Source organism: Vombatus ursinus, unplaced genomic scaffold (genome assembly GCF_900497805.2).
Source record: "Vombatus ursinus unplaced genomic scaffold, bare-nosed wombat genome assembly UNPS02014599.1, whole genome shotgun sequence".
NCBI classification, from domain to species: Eukaryota; Metazoa; Chordata; class Mammalia; order Diprotodontia; family Vombatidae; genus Vombatus; species Vombatus ursinus.
In genome coordinates this window covers 548,947-564,102 of record NW_020954377.1, presented here as the reverse complement: position 1 = coordinate 564,102, position 15,156 = coordinate 548,947, and the positions used below count along the sequence as shown (strand labels likewise).

The 15,156-nt window shown below is 40.0% G+C and overlaps 1 protein-coding gene across 1 annotated transcript; it reads left to right on the top strand.

The window, feature by feature from the left end:
• The first annotated feature begins 7,066 nt into the window (after positions 1 to 7,066).
• IL1B (interleukin 1 beta) lies at positions 7,067 to 14,624 on the top strand. The gene is made up of 7 exons (XM_027861238.1): positions 7,067 to 7,158; positions 8,669 to 8,730; positions 9,532 to 9,583; positions 10,400 to 10,607; positions 11,253 to 11,420; positions 12,675 to 12,805; positions 13,532 to 14,624. Exons 1-7 carry the CDS (start codon positions 7,084 to 7,086, stop codon positions 13,733 to 13,735), a joined length of 900 nt encoding a protein of 299 aa, XP_027717039.1. The 5' UTR covers positions 7,067 to 7,083; the 3' UTR covers positions 13,736 to 14,624.
• Positions 14,625 to 15,156: the final 532 nt, after the last annotated feature.

Sequence of the window (15,156 nt, the reverse complement as noted above, 5' to 3'; positions counted from 1 at the left end):
ATCCTTTGAGTGACTCCATGGAAGCCAGGTCTCCACAGGCCCAAAGATGACTCCATCTTATGAAAGGATTCTTCATTATCCAAGGTCTTGGGATGCTTCAGAGCTAACAGTAGTGATCTGGAGGTCAGAAAGGTGGTCAAAGGATAGTACTTTGATCCCTGCCTAGACAACCTAGCCTTACCTACTTCCACTTCCTCAGGGTTCTTAGACACTGTCTTCCTGTGCTAAGGTTTTTCCACTCTCTCAGAAGGGCCGGTCGCAGCTGCTCTGTGGCTAAAGGGAGTCCTACCTCATATCCTTACCCAGAAGTTTGTGTAATCTGCTTGGTTACTGTGGTTTCACTTCTGGAAATGGAACAGAATGGGAGAGGGGTCTGGACAGTGGACCAAACCACAGCATCAGAATGGGAAATAGTACCACCACTGAGGCTGTTATGGCATGGGCAATTGGCACATTCCATGACCATTCCTGCTTGAATATCTCCTCCCCAGAATTAGCTTTTCTAAGAACTTTTTGGTCTGCAAACATAGCCCTCTGTAGAAAGTAACCAAGACCTTGGAAACATGGTGTGTTGGGAAGAGCTGTGAATTAGCAATCAAGAGAGCTAGGTTTTAGTTCTGCCATTAACTAGTTGGCAAATCACTTAACTTCCACAAGTCTCAGTTTCTACTATTTAAAAAGTGAGATAGTTGGACTACAGGTAAGGATGCCCAAAATGAGACAAACAACAGTCCAACATATTCTGCACTGGTGAGAACACATCTAAAATGTTGCATTCTGTTCTAGGTGCCAGACCTTATAAAGAAGAGGAAGAAGAAGAAGAAGAAGAAGAAGAAGAAGAAGAAGAAGAAGAAGAAGGAGAAATATAATCTTAAACTCATACCAAGCACTTTATAAATATGATCACATTTTACCCTCCCAACAACCCTGGCGGGTAAGTGCTATTATTGCCCCTATTTTATAAATGAGGAAACTGAGGCAAATAGAGGTTAAGTGACTTGAGCCTGAACGAAACACTTGGACTTGCAAAGTACTTTACAAATTTGATCTCATTTGATACTCACAACAACCCTGGGAGGTAGATGCTATTATTATTCCCATTTTACAGATGAGGGAACTGTGGCAGGCAGAGGTTAAGTGACTTGCTCAGGGTCACACAGCTAGTAAGTGCCTAAGGCCAAATCTGAACTCAGGTCTTCCTGACTCCAAATCTAGCATGAAAGGCCACTGACAAGCTGGAACACATCAAGAGGACAACGAAGATGGAGAAAAAACTAAGGAGCATTCCATAGGAGGGTAGATGAAAGGAAGAGGGAATATTTAGACTAGCAAAGAAAAGACTAAGGGATAAAATAAGGGAAGAGGAGTTCCTTGATACCTGTTTTCAAGTATTTGAAGTGCCATTATATGGAAGAGAAATTCAAGTTATTTTGCTTGTACCCAGTAGCCAATCAACCATCATTTATTTGTTTGTTTGTTTATTAGGTGCTACTTTATGCTAGGCATTGTCAGAAAAGAGACAAAAAAAGGTCTCTACCCTCGAAGAACTTACAATCTATCAGAGGAAACAACAGAGACAAATAAGTAGTTATAAAAAAATACAAAGTAAAATACAAAATGTTGACAAAATAAATCCAAGGTAATTTAAGAAGGGAGAGACACACACAGCTAGGAGAACTGGGAAAGACTTTCTTCAGGAGGTGGTGCTTGGGCTGAGCATTGGAGTAAGGTGAAGATTCAAAGAGGTAGAAGTGAGGAGCTGATGCATTCCAGGCATGAGACATAGTCTGGAAATGAGAGATAGAGTGTCACATATGAGAGACAGTAAGTAGGCTTTGCAGGCAGCTAGGTGGCTCCATAATGCATAGAGCATCAGGCCTGGAGACTCATCTTCCTGAATGCAATTCTGGTCTCAGGCACTTACTAATTGTGTGACCCTACGCAAGTCACTTAACCCTGTTTACCTCAGTTTCCTCATCTGTCAAATGAGCTTGAGAATGAAATGAAAACCATTCCAGTATCTTTACCAAGAAAACCCCAAATGGGTTCACAAAGAGTCAGATATGACTGAAATGACTGAAAAATAAAAATATGCCATATTATACATCTATATGTATACATACATATGTATGATAGATAGCACGTTCATCATCTTTGCAGACAACACAAATTGGAAGGGATAGCTAACACATTGGATGAAAGAGTCAGGACCCAAAATTATCTTGGTTCAGGACAGCATTGGTTTGAATCTAAAGAGATTAAAGTTAAAAAAATAAATAAAAAGATTGAAGTTGGTGGGATAAATGTATCTTACTTCAATTGGTGTGGGGTTCTTCCAATGACTAAACCATTTGACCTTCACTTATGAAATAGCCTCTCTTGATCAGAGATGTAGAGTTAGAAGGGATTTCAGGCTTATTTAGGCAGATCTCTTCATTTTACAGATGCAACAGCTGAGGCTGTGGGAGTTTTAGTGAGTGCCCTGAGGTCATACAGGTAGAAAGTACGGGAGATGGAATTTCTACTCAGGTCCTTTGATCCCATCTTTTCCCCAGACCCAAGTTATATGCCAATAAAATGTCAATAACTCACTCCTTTATTAAAGGGACTCATGTCTTCTTTTGTAAGGGAGTCATTTTATAAAGGAGACAATTATTTCCTAGTTCATCTCTTTGGTAACTGTGGATTTTCCTGTATTGGGTGCATCCAAGCACCTTAAGAAAAGCAACAGGGGCAGCTAGGTGGTGCAGTGGATAGAGCATGCGCCCTGAAGTCAGGAGGACCTTAGTTCAAATCTGGCATCAGACCAAACACTTGACACTTACTAGCTGTGTGACCCTGGGCAAGTCACTTAACTCCAATTGCCTAAAATCAAACAAAAAACAAAGAGAAGAAATAGACATATCTCAGAGACCTATGGTGTAGGAAATCAGACTATCTTTTTGACTAATCAATCAATCATCAATCAATTAACAAGCAATGTAATAAGTGCTTAGTATATGGCACTTATTGCCCAGGGTAACATAGCTAGTAAGTGTCTGAAGTCAGATTTGAACTCATGAAGATGAGTCTTCCTGACTTCAGGCCCAGCACTCTATCCACTGTGCCACTTAGCTGATATAGATACAGATATAAATATACACACTACATATACATACATTATATACAATGTCTATATTATAAAATATGTATTATGTATTGTATGCATAATATTGTATGTTTTATTATATATAATATAATTTTATATGCATTATATTATTGATTATATACATAATATGTGTATATGTACATATATTGTACATATATATCTCCTTTATCCAACTCACTGATTAAAATGTTAAATAACACAGGACTCTGTATTTCTTTAAGTACAAATCTCTGAGCTACTCCACTGGAAATCTCCTGTTATGTTGACATTGAACTATTAAAAACTACTATTTGGATCTGGTCATTAAACTACTTATGGATCTGTCTGACTGTCTAGATCTTATTGGTATGTAATTGTTCTCATGTTATCTCCCCTCTTAGACTGTGAGATCCTTGAGAGCAGGGATTTTTTTTTTTGCTTTTAGCTCTTAGGCATAGTGACTGACACATACTAGGCGCTTAATAAATGCTTATTGACTGACTTATTATCAGCTAATCCATGTGTCTCCATCTTTTCCACAAGAGTAATGTATTTTATCAACAGCTTAGTTAAAAATCTATGTAAACTACATCCATAGCATTCCCCTCATCAGCCAGCTTAGTAACCTTCTCAGAGAAGGAATTGGAGTTAGTCTGGCATGACCTGTTCTTTATGGAACCAGGCTGGCTCTTCATAATCCCTTTTTCTCTAAGTGCTTACCAACCGTCCCTTTAATAATCCCAGGAAATCAAGTCAAATTCACTGCTCCATAGTTGGCAAACTCTATTCTCTTCCCTTTCTTTGAAAATAAGGACATTTATCCTTCTCTGATCTAATGCTACCTCATCTGTTTCCATGACATTTCAGCTATCACTGGCTCAACAATCAGAGACCACTCAACACCTCCACCATGGACTATTCCAATAATCTCCTACTTAATTGCGCTCTTCCTTCTCCAATAGTCCTCCATACAGCTTCTTCTTCTTTTTTTTTTTTAGGCAATTGGAGTTAAGTGACTTGCCCAGGGTCACACAGCTAGTAAGTGTCAAGTGTTTGTTCTGAGGCTGGATTTGAACTCAAGTCCTCCTGACTTCAGGGCCAGTGCTCTATCCACTGCACCACCCAGCTGCCCCCTCCATACGGCTTCTAAAACAATTATCCTAAATCCCAGGTCCACCTATGCCATTCTTCTGATGAAGAACATTGAATGCCCTTCCCACACTACCTTCCATCTATCTCTCTTACTACTCCCCTTCATGAACTCTATGATAGTCAAACTGGCCTCCTAGTTATTCTCTGGACACAACATTCTACCTCCTATCTCTGTGCCTTTACCCAGGTGATTTTCCCCAAGTCAAGACCCTCCCTGCTTACCTCTACTTCTTAGTGTCCATACATTCATTCAAGATTCAGTTGATGTGCCTCTGGCCTTGGGAAGCCTCCATAGATCCAGCTGATAATTAGGGCTTTCTTACTCCTGAGATTATTATGTCTCTACAGAGAAAGCAAACACTTACTAAGCACCTATTATGTGACAAGAAAAGTGTGCACTCAGAAGACACTTAAAAATGCCTGCTAAATTGAATTGGATGTAGTGATGCCACTAATGAGAAAGTAGTGTTTACCTTTCACAAATATGACAAGGGGAGAATCTTTGACTAAGCAAGAGATAGAGGCGACCACAGGAATTTCAATGGACATTTTTAATGACAAAATTGAGAAGTTCTTGCACATGGAAAATTGGTGCAATTTGAATTAGAAGGGAAACAATTAATTAGGAAAGAAGGTTCACAGCTCATTTCTTTGATAAAGATCTGATATCTCAAATATAAAGAAAACTGATGATAATATGTAAGAGCTGTCTATGGATGGAGAGATACTAACATTCTGCTGATGAAGCTATGGCTGGATCCAATCATTCTGGCAAACAATTTAGAACCATGCCAAAAGGCTACCAACCTATGATATACCCTGTGACCCAGTGACTCCTCTACTAGGCAAATGCTCTAAAGAGGTGAAAGACAAAGGGAAGGGACTGATATGTACAAAAATACACAGCAGCAAAGAGAGGGAAGCAAAATAGACACTCACCAATTGATCAATGGTTGAACAAAGTGAGACATATGAATGATTGGAATATCCTTGTACCATAAGCAATGATGGTTCTTATGATAGATTCAGGGAAACTCGAAGACACTTGTATGAACTCCTAGAGAGTGAAATGAGTGGAAACATGAGAACTGTTTACCTGATGGTCATATTAATGTCAAGGAAAACCAATTTTCAAAGATCTCAGGGCTCTCATCCAAATAGTAATGACTTGAGAAGACTGAAAAAGAAGCATATCTCTTGGCTCTTGGCATAAAAGTTATAGACTTGACATGCAGAAAAAGACATAAAATCTCAAAATTACCAATTTGTTTATTCATTTTGCTTGACTCTACTGATTTATGTAAGGATTGGGATTAATATAAACATGGTAGGTCCAGATTTCTCAAATGATGCCATGTAGGAAGTGTTTTGTGATTGGTTTAAGCAAATCAGTCACACTATGTGGGACTGTGGATAAAACAACATGGCAGTCTGGGAGTCTGATTGGTCTATCATCAGTGAAGCACCAGTATTTTCTAGACCAGGAGCACCTCGAAGAGATAGAACTTAAGCCTAGAGGAAAAGGCAGCTAGCAGGGTGGGGGAATAAATGCAGACTTATCCCCACCCCCATCATTGAGCAGGTGACAACTCTGTGAACTTCAAAGGGTCAGAAAATCTGGAGTTCCCATCAGCGTGAGTAGCTGAGTGTACCACAACTGGTAGCAGAGTCCCCAAGCAGTACCTGTATAAGGAAGACACAGAAAGCAAACCAGTCCTAGCTTCAGGTTCTGCAGGGATACTAGACTTTGGAGGCCAGCAGAGAGTTATACTTAAGGGAAATGTTATGAGAACTCTGCAAAAGTAGAAAAAGGACTTCCTGCAACCAAAAGATGTCTTTGTCCTTTTGCCATATGTGCTGCCTAGGTTTGAGCACATTTTTTCCAGAAATTTTGTACGTGCAAAAGGAAAAGGTATCACTGGCAGGAAGGGGGAGGGGTGAAGGAGGGGGTATTATTTTGTAACTGCTGTTCCTTGCTGTACCTTCTCAATAAATATCCCTTTTAGAAAAACTAATTAACATCAACTGGTTGAATGATATTGAGGAGTGAACTGAATAGGGCTTCATGAGTAGTAGCACCTCTGGGTTATTCCAGAATCCTGAATGAATTAAGTAGCATCTACTCTCTTGACACTCCAACCTACCAGTGGTAGTACAAGTTGGAGGAGTGAGTCTGGAGGGGGCATTCCATTTGTTATAAGAGAGGATGGGGAGGTGGGCTAGTAGGTAATAATACATAAAGTTTAAAGAAAGAAATGAGCATAAATAAAACTTTTTTTAAAAAAATACACAGTTATAAACAGAAAGAAGTTCAGAAGGGATACAATTTATTTTACTAAATTATTTAATATCCATTTTTAAGTTTATGGTTTCTTATATAAATCTCCTTATCCTTTACATATTGAAATGTTTATGTTTGTTGAAGATGATGCTCATAATAAAAAAGGAAGTTTTGAAAAAGAAAGGATTATTTTATTCATACTTTTTTTCCCTGAGACCCTACAAATCCAAAACTACAGTCTGCAAACCTAATGAAATCCAGTCCTTCATTGACATTGTAATCAAGAACAGGATTGCTATTAGAAATACTACAATATTTGTCATCATATTTGGAAAGGGTTACATCATTACAGAATCCAAATTGTTTCTTCTTTCCCTGAAAATCTGAGGTGTCATTTCAAGTTGCCCCCCAAAGTTCCCACTATTCCCTTTTTTTAGTTTTACAAAATTGTGCAATTAGCTGACCAAAAGGGAAATTTCATTGTACCCTACTTCTGCTTTTGACAGTGAATAAAGTGGTCCAGATGGCAGCAGAGAGATCATTTCTCCGCTTGACAGCTGAAACTGACGGAAGGCTCCTATCACTCCTACCAGCAAAGGTATCATTTCTCTGAATTCTTCCCAATGATTACTGCCTGGGAGATCCTCTCTGTCTATTATGGTTTGGGAGGGGAGGGGCATCCAGGAGTTGGGGTAATAGGTTCTATAATTAAATATAATTGTAATGTGTGAAAAGTAATTTTCTATCCAATAACTCTTGACACTTTGTTGAATTTTTGGTTTTGCTTCATTTTTGTTTTGTTCTATTTTTGGAACCAATGCTCTTTTGGTCTCATTTGATTACTTGATGTGCATGTGGTTCAATTGGGGCAATGCTCCTGAATGAGGCATCATAGATAGGGTCATAGATACAGATCTCAGAAAAGACCTCAAAAACCACTTTGTCCTCACTTCACAAGTGAGGAGAGCGAGTACTAGGGAGGAAAAGTAAGTTGCCCTATGTCACACCGGTGGTAGAAATCAATTATTTAAATCTAAGCCCTCTAACTCCAGAATCTGTACCCTTTCCACTGTTCCTGATTGAGCCTTTGAGCTATATGATAGTGTCCATTTAGAGAAGAACCCACCTGGCATCTCCTCTTGGCTGTCCCAATTGGACAGGAGCTGCTTTTTTGACTGTGAAGTATTCGACCTAACATAACTTACCGGAAAGAGGACGGAGGACATCGTATGTTTTATTTCATGCTGCCACCATCACTAAGATTGTAATAGGATGATGCATTTGGTTGAAGGAATTAGAGTTTTTAGCCTGGGGAAATGAACTTAGAGGGAAGACATGATAGTGACCTTCAGGAATTTGAAGGGCTGTCACATAAATAAGAGATTCAACTTGATTTGCTTGGCTCCAGTTAACAGAGCCAGAAGCAATGGTTAGAATTTGAAATGAAATAAGTTTCAGCTTGATGACAGGAACCAGCTTCCTGACAATTGGAGCTGTCAGTAAAAGGATTGAGCTGCCACTCAGGATAGTGGGTTCCCCTCATTAGATTCTTCAAGCAAACACAGGATGATCAGTTCTTGGGCATGCTGCGATGGGGGTTCCTTTTTGGTTATGGGTTGGACTTGATGAGGGGCCCTTCATCTTTTTTGTGTCATGGACATCTTGGGCAATAGTCTGTTAAAGTCTATGGATTCCTTCTCAGACTAAGGTTTCTAAATGTATAAAATGGAATGCATAAGTTTACAAAGGAAATGAAAGGTTAGTGAAAATAAAGATGTAGTATTTTCCCATAAAAGACCACAAAGCCCCATCCTCTTGACCCCCAAAACCAATCCATGAACTTGTTAGGGTCTATGGACTTAGTTAATATCCTTCGGACTAGATGGATGCTAAGTTCTTTTCCAATTCTGAAATTCTTTGATTCGCTTAATCATTCAATAGATGTGCATGCCAAGATACTAGGGAAGGGTTCTGAGGCTGTAAAAATGAGTAAGATATGGTCTCTACCCTCAAGGAGCTTCCAATCATTTAGGGAGAAACAACTTCATAGGGAGTGATATTTGCTCAGTCACCTACAGCTAGTGACTCCCTCTATTTCCTTTGTCCAGGAATACAAAGTTATCATGGCAATGGTACCTGAAATCACTTGTGAGGAGGTGGATTTTTACAGGTAAGTGAGCTGAATGACAAGTGGTGGTCAGCTGAAGGATCATCCTATGCCAGGAAAGCAGACCAGGACCAAAGATTGAGAAAGTTACATAGGTCCTTTAAAAAAAACTTACATCTTCACACAGCAAAAGGCAATCAAACATTAATATTGCCTCAGTTTCTTCATCTGTAAAGTAAGAGAATTGCATGAGGTGATCTTTATGGTCCCTTCCAGCTCTAAAATTCTAACTCAGTGACCCTCTGCTTCTTTTTGCCTGTTACCATAACCAGTTATATCCATGGGCATTGTCAATTAAGCATCAGTACATCTACTACAGAGCTCAGGGGAAAGGCTGGGGAAAATGGATTGGGATAGTGGGATTAAGTGAGCAAGGGAATAAAAGGAAGAAGTGGGGAGTCAGGCATTGAATTGTAGGGGGACTCCTTTGCGAAGACTAATTTAGTAGTCTGGACTTATACTTTATCCCACTGACTATTCCTTAGTATCCTTGAGTCTGGTGTAAGACTTAATCACTAGATCTCCCCCTCCCTGATCTACATTTCCCAGTCCCTACGTCAGTAACAGAGGACCCTCCCACAGCCTGGTTGGGGTCCAGTACCCACTGACCACTCCTTTAAATCTCAAACGGGCTCACAGATTGGTCACTCTTTAGAGCATGTTGTGCCTGTCCTAACGGAACTTGTCAGAAAGACCTCAGGGACTTGATCATAAGTTCTCTATTAATAGTAGAGGCTTTTGCACAAGAAGAAAGACTCCCAATTAAGAAAAGTAACTTAACAGCTTCTTCGATTTCGTTTACAGGGACAATGATGAGAGCCAATTTTATGAGGCTGATGGTCCCAACCAAAAGAAGGTAAGGTTCTTGTGTAGCTTCTTTTATGGTCCAAGTTCTGGGTCAAGGAGTATAAGGATGTGGGGAGGGGAGGACTTTGACATGGTGAAAGCACAGACTCTACTACTCTGAACTCACAGGGCAAGCCTTTGAGCTGTGTGCTTTTTCATCTCCTCATGAGAGTTAACATGGTACTGTGGAATCACAGTACCTGGGTTTGAATCCCATGTCTGTGACCAAAATCAGTCACTTAACCTCTCTCAAGTTGTTTTCTTACCTACAAAATAGAGGGGAAAGAATGGAATAGTCTGGGTGGCTTCTGAGGTCCAGTCCTACTCTAGTTTATAATTGTATGTCATAAATGGGACCATAAAAGTTCAGAGGTGATGAGTACAAGCCATGTACTCATTTCTGAATTATCTCTATTTTCCTAGAAAATATATTTATCATTATGGGGCAGCAGACTAGGTCCTAGCAGACCTTGTATAACCAGACACATGCTAATGTGCTAACAATGATGACATTGGAAATGGAAACCTGGGACTGGAAAAAAGGAGCAGCAAAAAAAAAGAATAGATTTGGATTCTAATTCTGGCTGTACCAAGCTATGAGACCTTCACCAAATCAAGTTATCTCTCTGGGTCTCACTTTTTTCATCTGTGAAGTAAGAGGGTCTTGGTCTAGAGGACTTGTAAACTCTTTAACAGTCTACCAATTTAAGTGATGAGTAGAATCTCTTCCCAACTCAATTAAATCTCTGGAGTGGGTGACTGCTAAGAGAAAAAACAAACAAGAGCTCAACAACCCTAAACCACCAATGCCACTGTTTGCTTGCAGGGTTACTTCCAGTATCCTGATCTTTGTTCCAAAGAAAGTCCTCTGGAGGAGGATGTCATCCAGCTGAAATTTACCTCTCTGCCCCATCAATTCCATCAAACTGTGATGGTAGTTGTTGCAATTGAGAAGATGAGGCATCTGAATGGATTCTGCTCCCAGCTGTTCCAGGATAATGACTTGAATATTTTCACAAGCATCTTTCAAGAAGGTAAGAGAACTGAGAGACAGAGGCTGGGTCTTTCCTATTCCCAACTCCTCCCCAACACTTAATCTACATATTTCTCTTTTTCCTAGTGTTTTTGGCAAACTTTCATATCATGCTTTGGGGTTTAGAAAGTATTTCACAGACATTATAATGATGATAATGAAATGACTAGTGTTTCCACAATGTTTTAAGATTTGCAAAGCATTTTGCAAGTAATATCTCATTTGATCTTCACAACAACCCTGGGACTTAAGTGCTATTATTAGCCCCCTTTTGTAGATGAAAACTGAGATATAATGAGCTTAGGTAATTTAAGTGACCCCCAGTCACATAGCTAATAAGTATTGGAGGTAGGATTTGATTGCTGGTAGAATTTGATTGCTGGTTTCTCCTGACGCCAGATTCAACACTTTTTCTAACCTGCCAAACTCAAACCCAAACTCTCCTAAGAAGGGTAGTTCAAGAAAAGGAGCACAAAAAAAAAAAAGTGGATTGAGCCAAAAGCAGAGTCTCGAGGTCAAGCTATACTTCACAAAAAGGTCCTAGGAAGTGAGCCTAGGTGGTTCTTCATGACCTCAAGGGACAATCTTGGCAGATTGCCACCTCTGATTCAATGCTTCTGAATAATATACACTTTCTACTTTTCAGAACCTGTCACCGTCAAGAGCTGTGACATTTATGAGTCTGACTCCACCTTTCAGTTTATATCCTCCCAAGACTGCACCATTCAGGACATAAATCAAAAATGCCTAGCCTTGTCCAAGACCAGTGAACTGCAAGCTCTCCATCTCAATGGTCGCAACATAAGCCAACAAGGTAACGTCTGACACTTGGTCTTTCCTTCTTGATGTCCATAACTCTCAGTCTTTATAGTTGGTCTCCAACTTAGATTAATGCTCATTGCCTCTGCCCAAGCATCTATTCCACTTTCATCCAGTGGTGCAAGACACTGTGCCAGGTCCCACAAAGAAGGGTTGGCTGAATTAAGACTGGTTCAAAGGACAGTCAGTTTGGGACCTTACTGGCTACTTCTTTATTTCATTTGATTCAATCTGAGTGATGAGAGCATTAGTTGTTAGTAAAACCATTTCAGATTTCTCTTGGATCTTTCAATCTAGAGAAATTAAGTTTTTGTCCCAAAGATCTAAATTTCCAAAGGAAACTAGTTTTAAGATTGAAAGTAGGCAAAGCTAAAGAAGGTTTCAAACTTGGGCTTTACATTACTAGCTCTCTTTGTTATGAACTAGCCCTAAAATTCCTAATAGTATCTAGCTCAATTGTACCAAACTGGAATAAAAGAAAAAAAGGAAAATGTGACTTTAAGGGATCCTATCAAGAAAACCTACAACAATGGACTGAACTTTTATTCTAAAAAGTTGTTCCCCATCGTGGACGCTAAATAAGTGCTAGCAATATCCACTCTACCCTGCTCCTCAGCAAGTAAAAGTCAAGGATAGAAGCAGGTGTGTTGTCAGAGGGAGTCAGGGAGAGGAGTGAGTGACCTGCTTCTCCTCTGAGCTTCCACTTCCTTGAAAGACAGTCATTTGAGCAAAGAAGCTACCTACTTTGTACTTTCATTTGAAAAATAGGAAAGCCTGGCGTACTTCCCACTAAGGAGCAAAAGTGATCTCAGAGCTTCTGATTATGACATCTTTGACTCAGGAGGCTCAAAAATGTGAGCTCAGTAACATGACATTTATGCTCAATTTAACCACCCCTCCCTTCATTTCTCAATTTGACTCCTCACATGTCCATACCCACTTATTGCCTCACTTTCACAAATATGGTCTTCCTGGGTTGGTCACCTTGCCCAACAACTTCTCTAGAAAGAGGTTCTTAACCTGGAATCCCTTACCTTTTTAAAAAAATAAGTTAATAACCAGATTTCACTAGAACTAGTTTCCTTTGTAATCTCATGCATTTTATTTCATACATTTAAGAATATTATTCTGAGAAGGGATCCTTAGACTCACCAAACTACTCAGCAAGTCCATGATACAAGCAAGGTTAAGACCACCTGCTCTGGGATTTCCATTCACTACACTGTTCCTTTTTTTTTTTCTTTTCCAGTAATTTTCAGCATGAAGTACTTACTTGGTGAGATAGGCTCCCAGAAGACATATGTTGTCCTGTGTATCAAGAAAAATAATCTCTATCTGTCTTGTGTGAGGCGTGGTGAGAAGCCCATTCTGCAGCTGGAGGTGAGCATACTAGAAATAAAGATCACTTTCTCTCTTATAAAAAAATTCAATTGTTTCCCACAGTCAGGTAGTTTGAGATAGTCAGATTCCCACCCCCACCCCCACCTCCAGTAAATTGATGAAGTACCTGGATTTGATTCATTTGCGTAAATTTCCTTAGCTCGTGATTCCAAATGAGAAAATAATATTGGTTCTTTCATGTATCTTCCAGTCTCTTATTTAATCCTTGCTTGAATAAACATTTATTAAGCTTCTACTTCGTACAAAGCTCAAAGTAGCATGTCCCTAGATATCTGGTACTTAGCCACAAAGAAGAATGACGTTCTCCTTCCAATCGCCCCAAAATACAAACCTATAAACAGAACTCAGGAATTATGACTGCTAGCCCCTGCCTTTTTACTCTTATCCTATTGTGACATCAATTTCTTCTCTGGCCAACCTAAGGACCTTCTCAGCCAGCTCCTATTCAAGTACCAGAGAGGAAGTCATAGTTTGGGAGCTAGAAGAGACCTTAGAGGTCATCTAGTCCAAAGCCTTCATTTTACAGAGAAGAAATCTGAGGTCCAATGAAGATAAGTAGCCTGCCCAAGTTTACATAGGTAGTAAGTGTCAAAAAGAGGATTTGAATTCTATTTCAGCACTCTACCCCTTTTGCTCTTCAAAAATACGTCTTTGAAGTTCCTTTGTTCCTTTTCTCATGGGGGAATCTGTCTTAATCATTTGCAGCAAATCACCAATTTCCCCAGCACTAATGTGGAAAAGCGATTCATCTTCAACAAGATAGAAATCAATAATACCACTGAATTTGAGTCTGCAGAATACCCCAACTGGTACATCAGCACCTCCCAACTGGATGATCAGCCTGTCTTCCTGGGGAACATTAGAGGGGGCAAGGACATAACTGACTTCATTTTGGATGATCTCTCTTAAGCAGCAAGTCTGGGTATAGTGTGTACTCTAGGACCTAGGCAGAGGGGAGAAGAAAAGGAATTTGGGAATTCATATGTTATACATATGACATGTATTCAACTTAGGCCTTAATATATTCTTTGGAAATTTGTATTGCTACCATTCAGATGCTGACTTTGCTCAGGGAAAGCCCCCATGGCCCATTTCAATGCCTGGTTGAGCAGAATCTGGGAAAATCATGGTGATAGTTTGGTATTCAAGATGGAGGTTTGAGCACTGGAATGTTGCCAGGCAGGGAGCATTAGGAGGGGGGATTTGAAGAAAGAAAAGATGCCCATGGAATAGGAGGGCAAAAGAGACCTCTGGCCTGTAAATTTAGTAAGGGCACAAAATAGGAAGTGCTGTGCAATCATGAACTCAAGGTTCTCCTGCATTGCTGATTCTAAATGGGTTAGGCTATGATTGAGCCCTGTCAGCTGGGAGTATGCTCAAAAGCTGCCCTGTTATTTCCCAGATTCAAAAGCAACTAGCCTCTGCCATGATGGGGCCTCTCCTGAATCATCCATAACTATCTCCCCAAGCCTGGGTTATTTCCAAACTCCAACACTGCCCTCTCAGGTCTTTAGCAACTGTTTGTTTGTCTGTTTATTTATTTATTTATTAATTATGTGGTCTGTTTAAGGATGCTCATGTCTATTTAATTCTCTGAAGGAAAAGGCCAAGATGAGCCAATGTCAGGAACAGGGTAAAGCTTTTGATGTCTGTAAAACTGAATTAATTTATATTGTTATGGTCTACTCAGAGGACCTATAAATGTAAGCATGTGTTCTTGAAAGGTGAATATTTATGAAAAGGGAAGCATGACCTATTAATCTCACTGTTTCCACAATAAACTTTGATTCAATGTGGATTTGTCTGTCTATTCATTGTCTTCATTCTGAAGTGTGAGGGAAAGTGAAAGGGTAATGTATCTTCCCTGCTATAAGGCATGGGGAAAGTGGGAAGGGAGTACTTTTGAGCCCACTATACAAGAGTCTATAGATTAAACTGAGATTAACACTCATCAGCTGATGTCAAATCCTGGTAAAAATGACTAACTTGGAACCCACCTCCAAATCCCTCCAGCCCCACAGGGACTCACAGACAAGGGAAGATTTACAAGGACTCTGTTTCCCCAGGAACACAAAATACCATTCTGGTTCCAACCCCTACCCCTGTCCCAAATTCAAGATGATGCCCCAAGACGAAAAGGGAGAGGCAACAGGGCTGGCCCCCAGATGCTGCAGGGCAGAGTTCTAGAGTGAAGGGATCTCTGCATCTCCAGCACTTTCTCTCCTAGAGGCAGGATTCTATAAAGTTTCCCGCAGGATGAAGATGGGTTACTTTTCTCTAAGCAACATCGAAAAGGCATCTTACACCAATGTCTCTAATCCCTGTGTGAT

Coding starts and splice junctions, on each gene's coding strand:
- IL1B (XM_027861238.1), top strand. CDS start 7,084: ATGGCAGCAGAGAGATCATTTCTCCGCTTGACAGCTGAAACTGACGGA. Junction 11,421..12,674: donor TCGCAACATAAGCCAACAAG/GTAACGTCTGAC, acceptor TTTCTTTTCCAG/TAATTTTCAGCATGAAGTAC. Junction 12,806..13,531: donor AGCCCATTCTGCAGCTGGAG/GTGAGCATACTA, acceptor AATCATTTGCAG/CAAATCACCAATTTCCCCAG.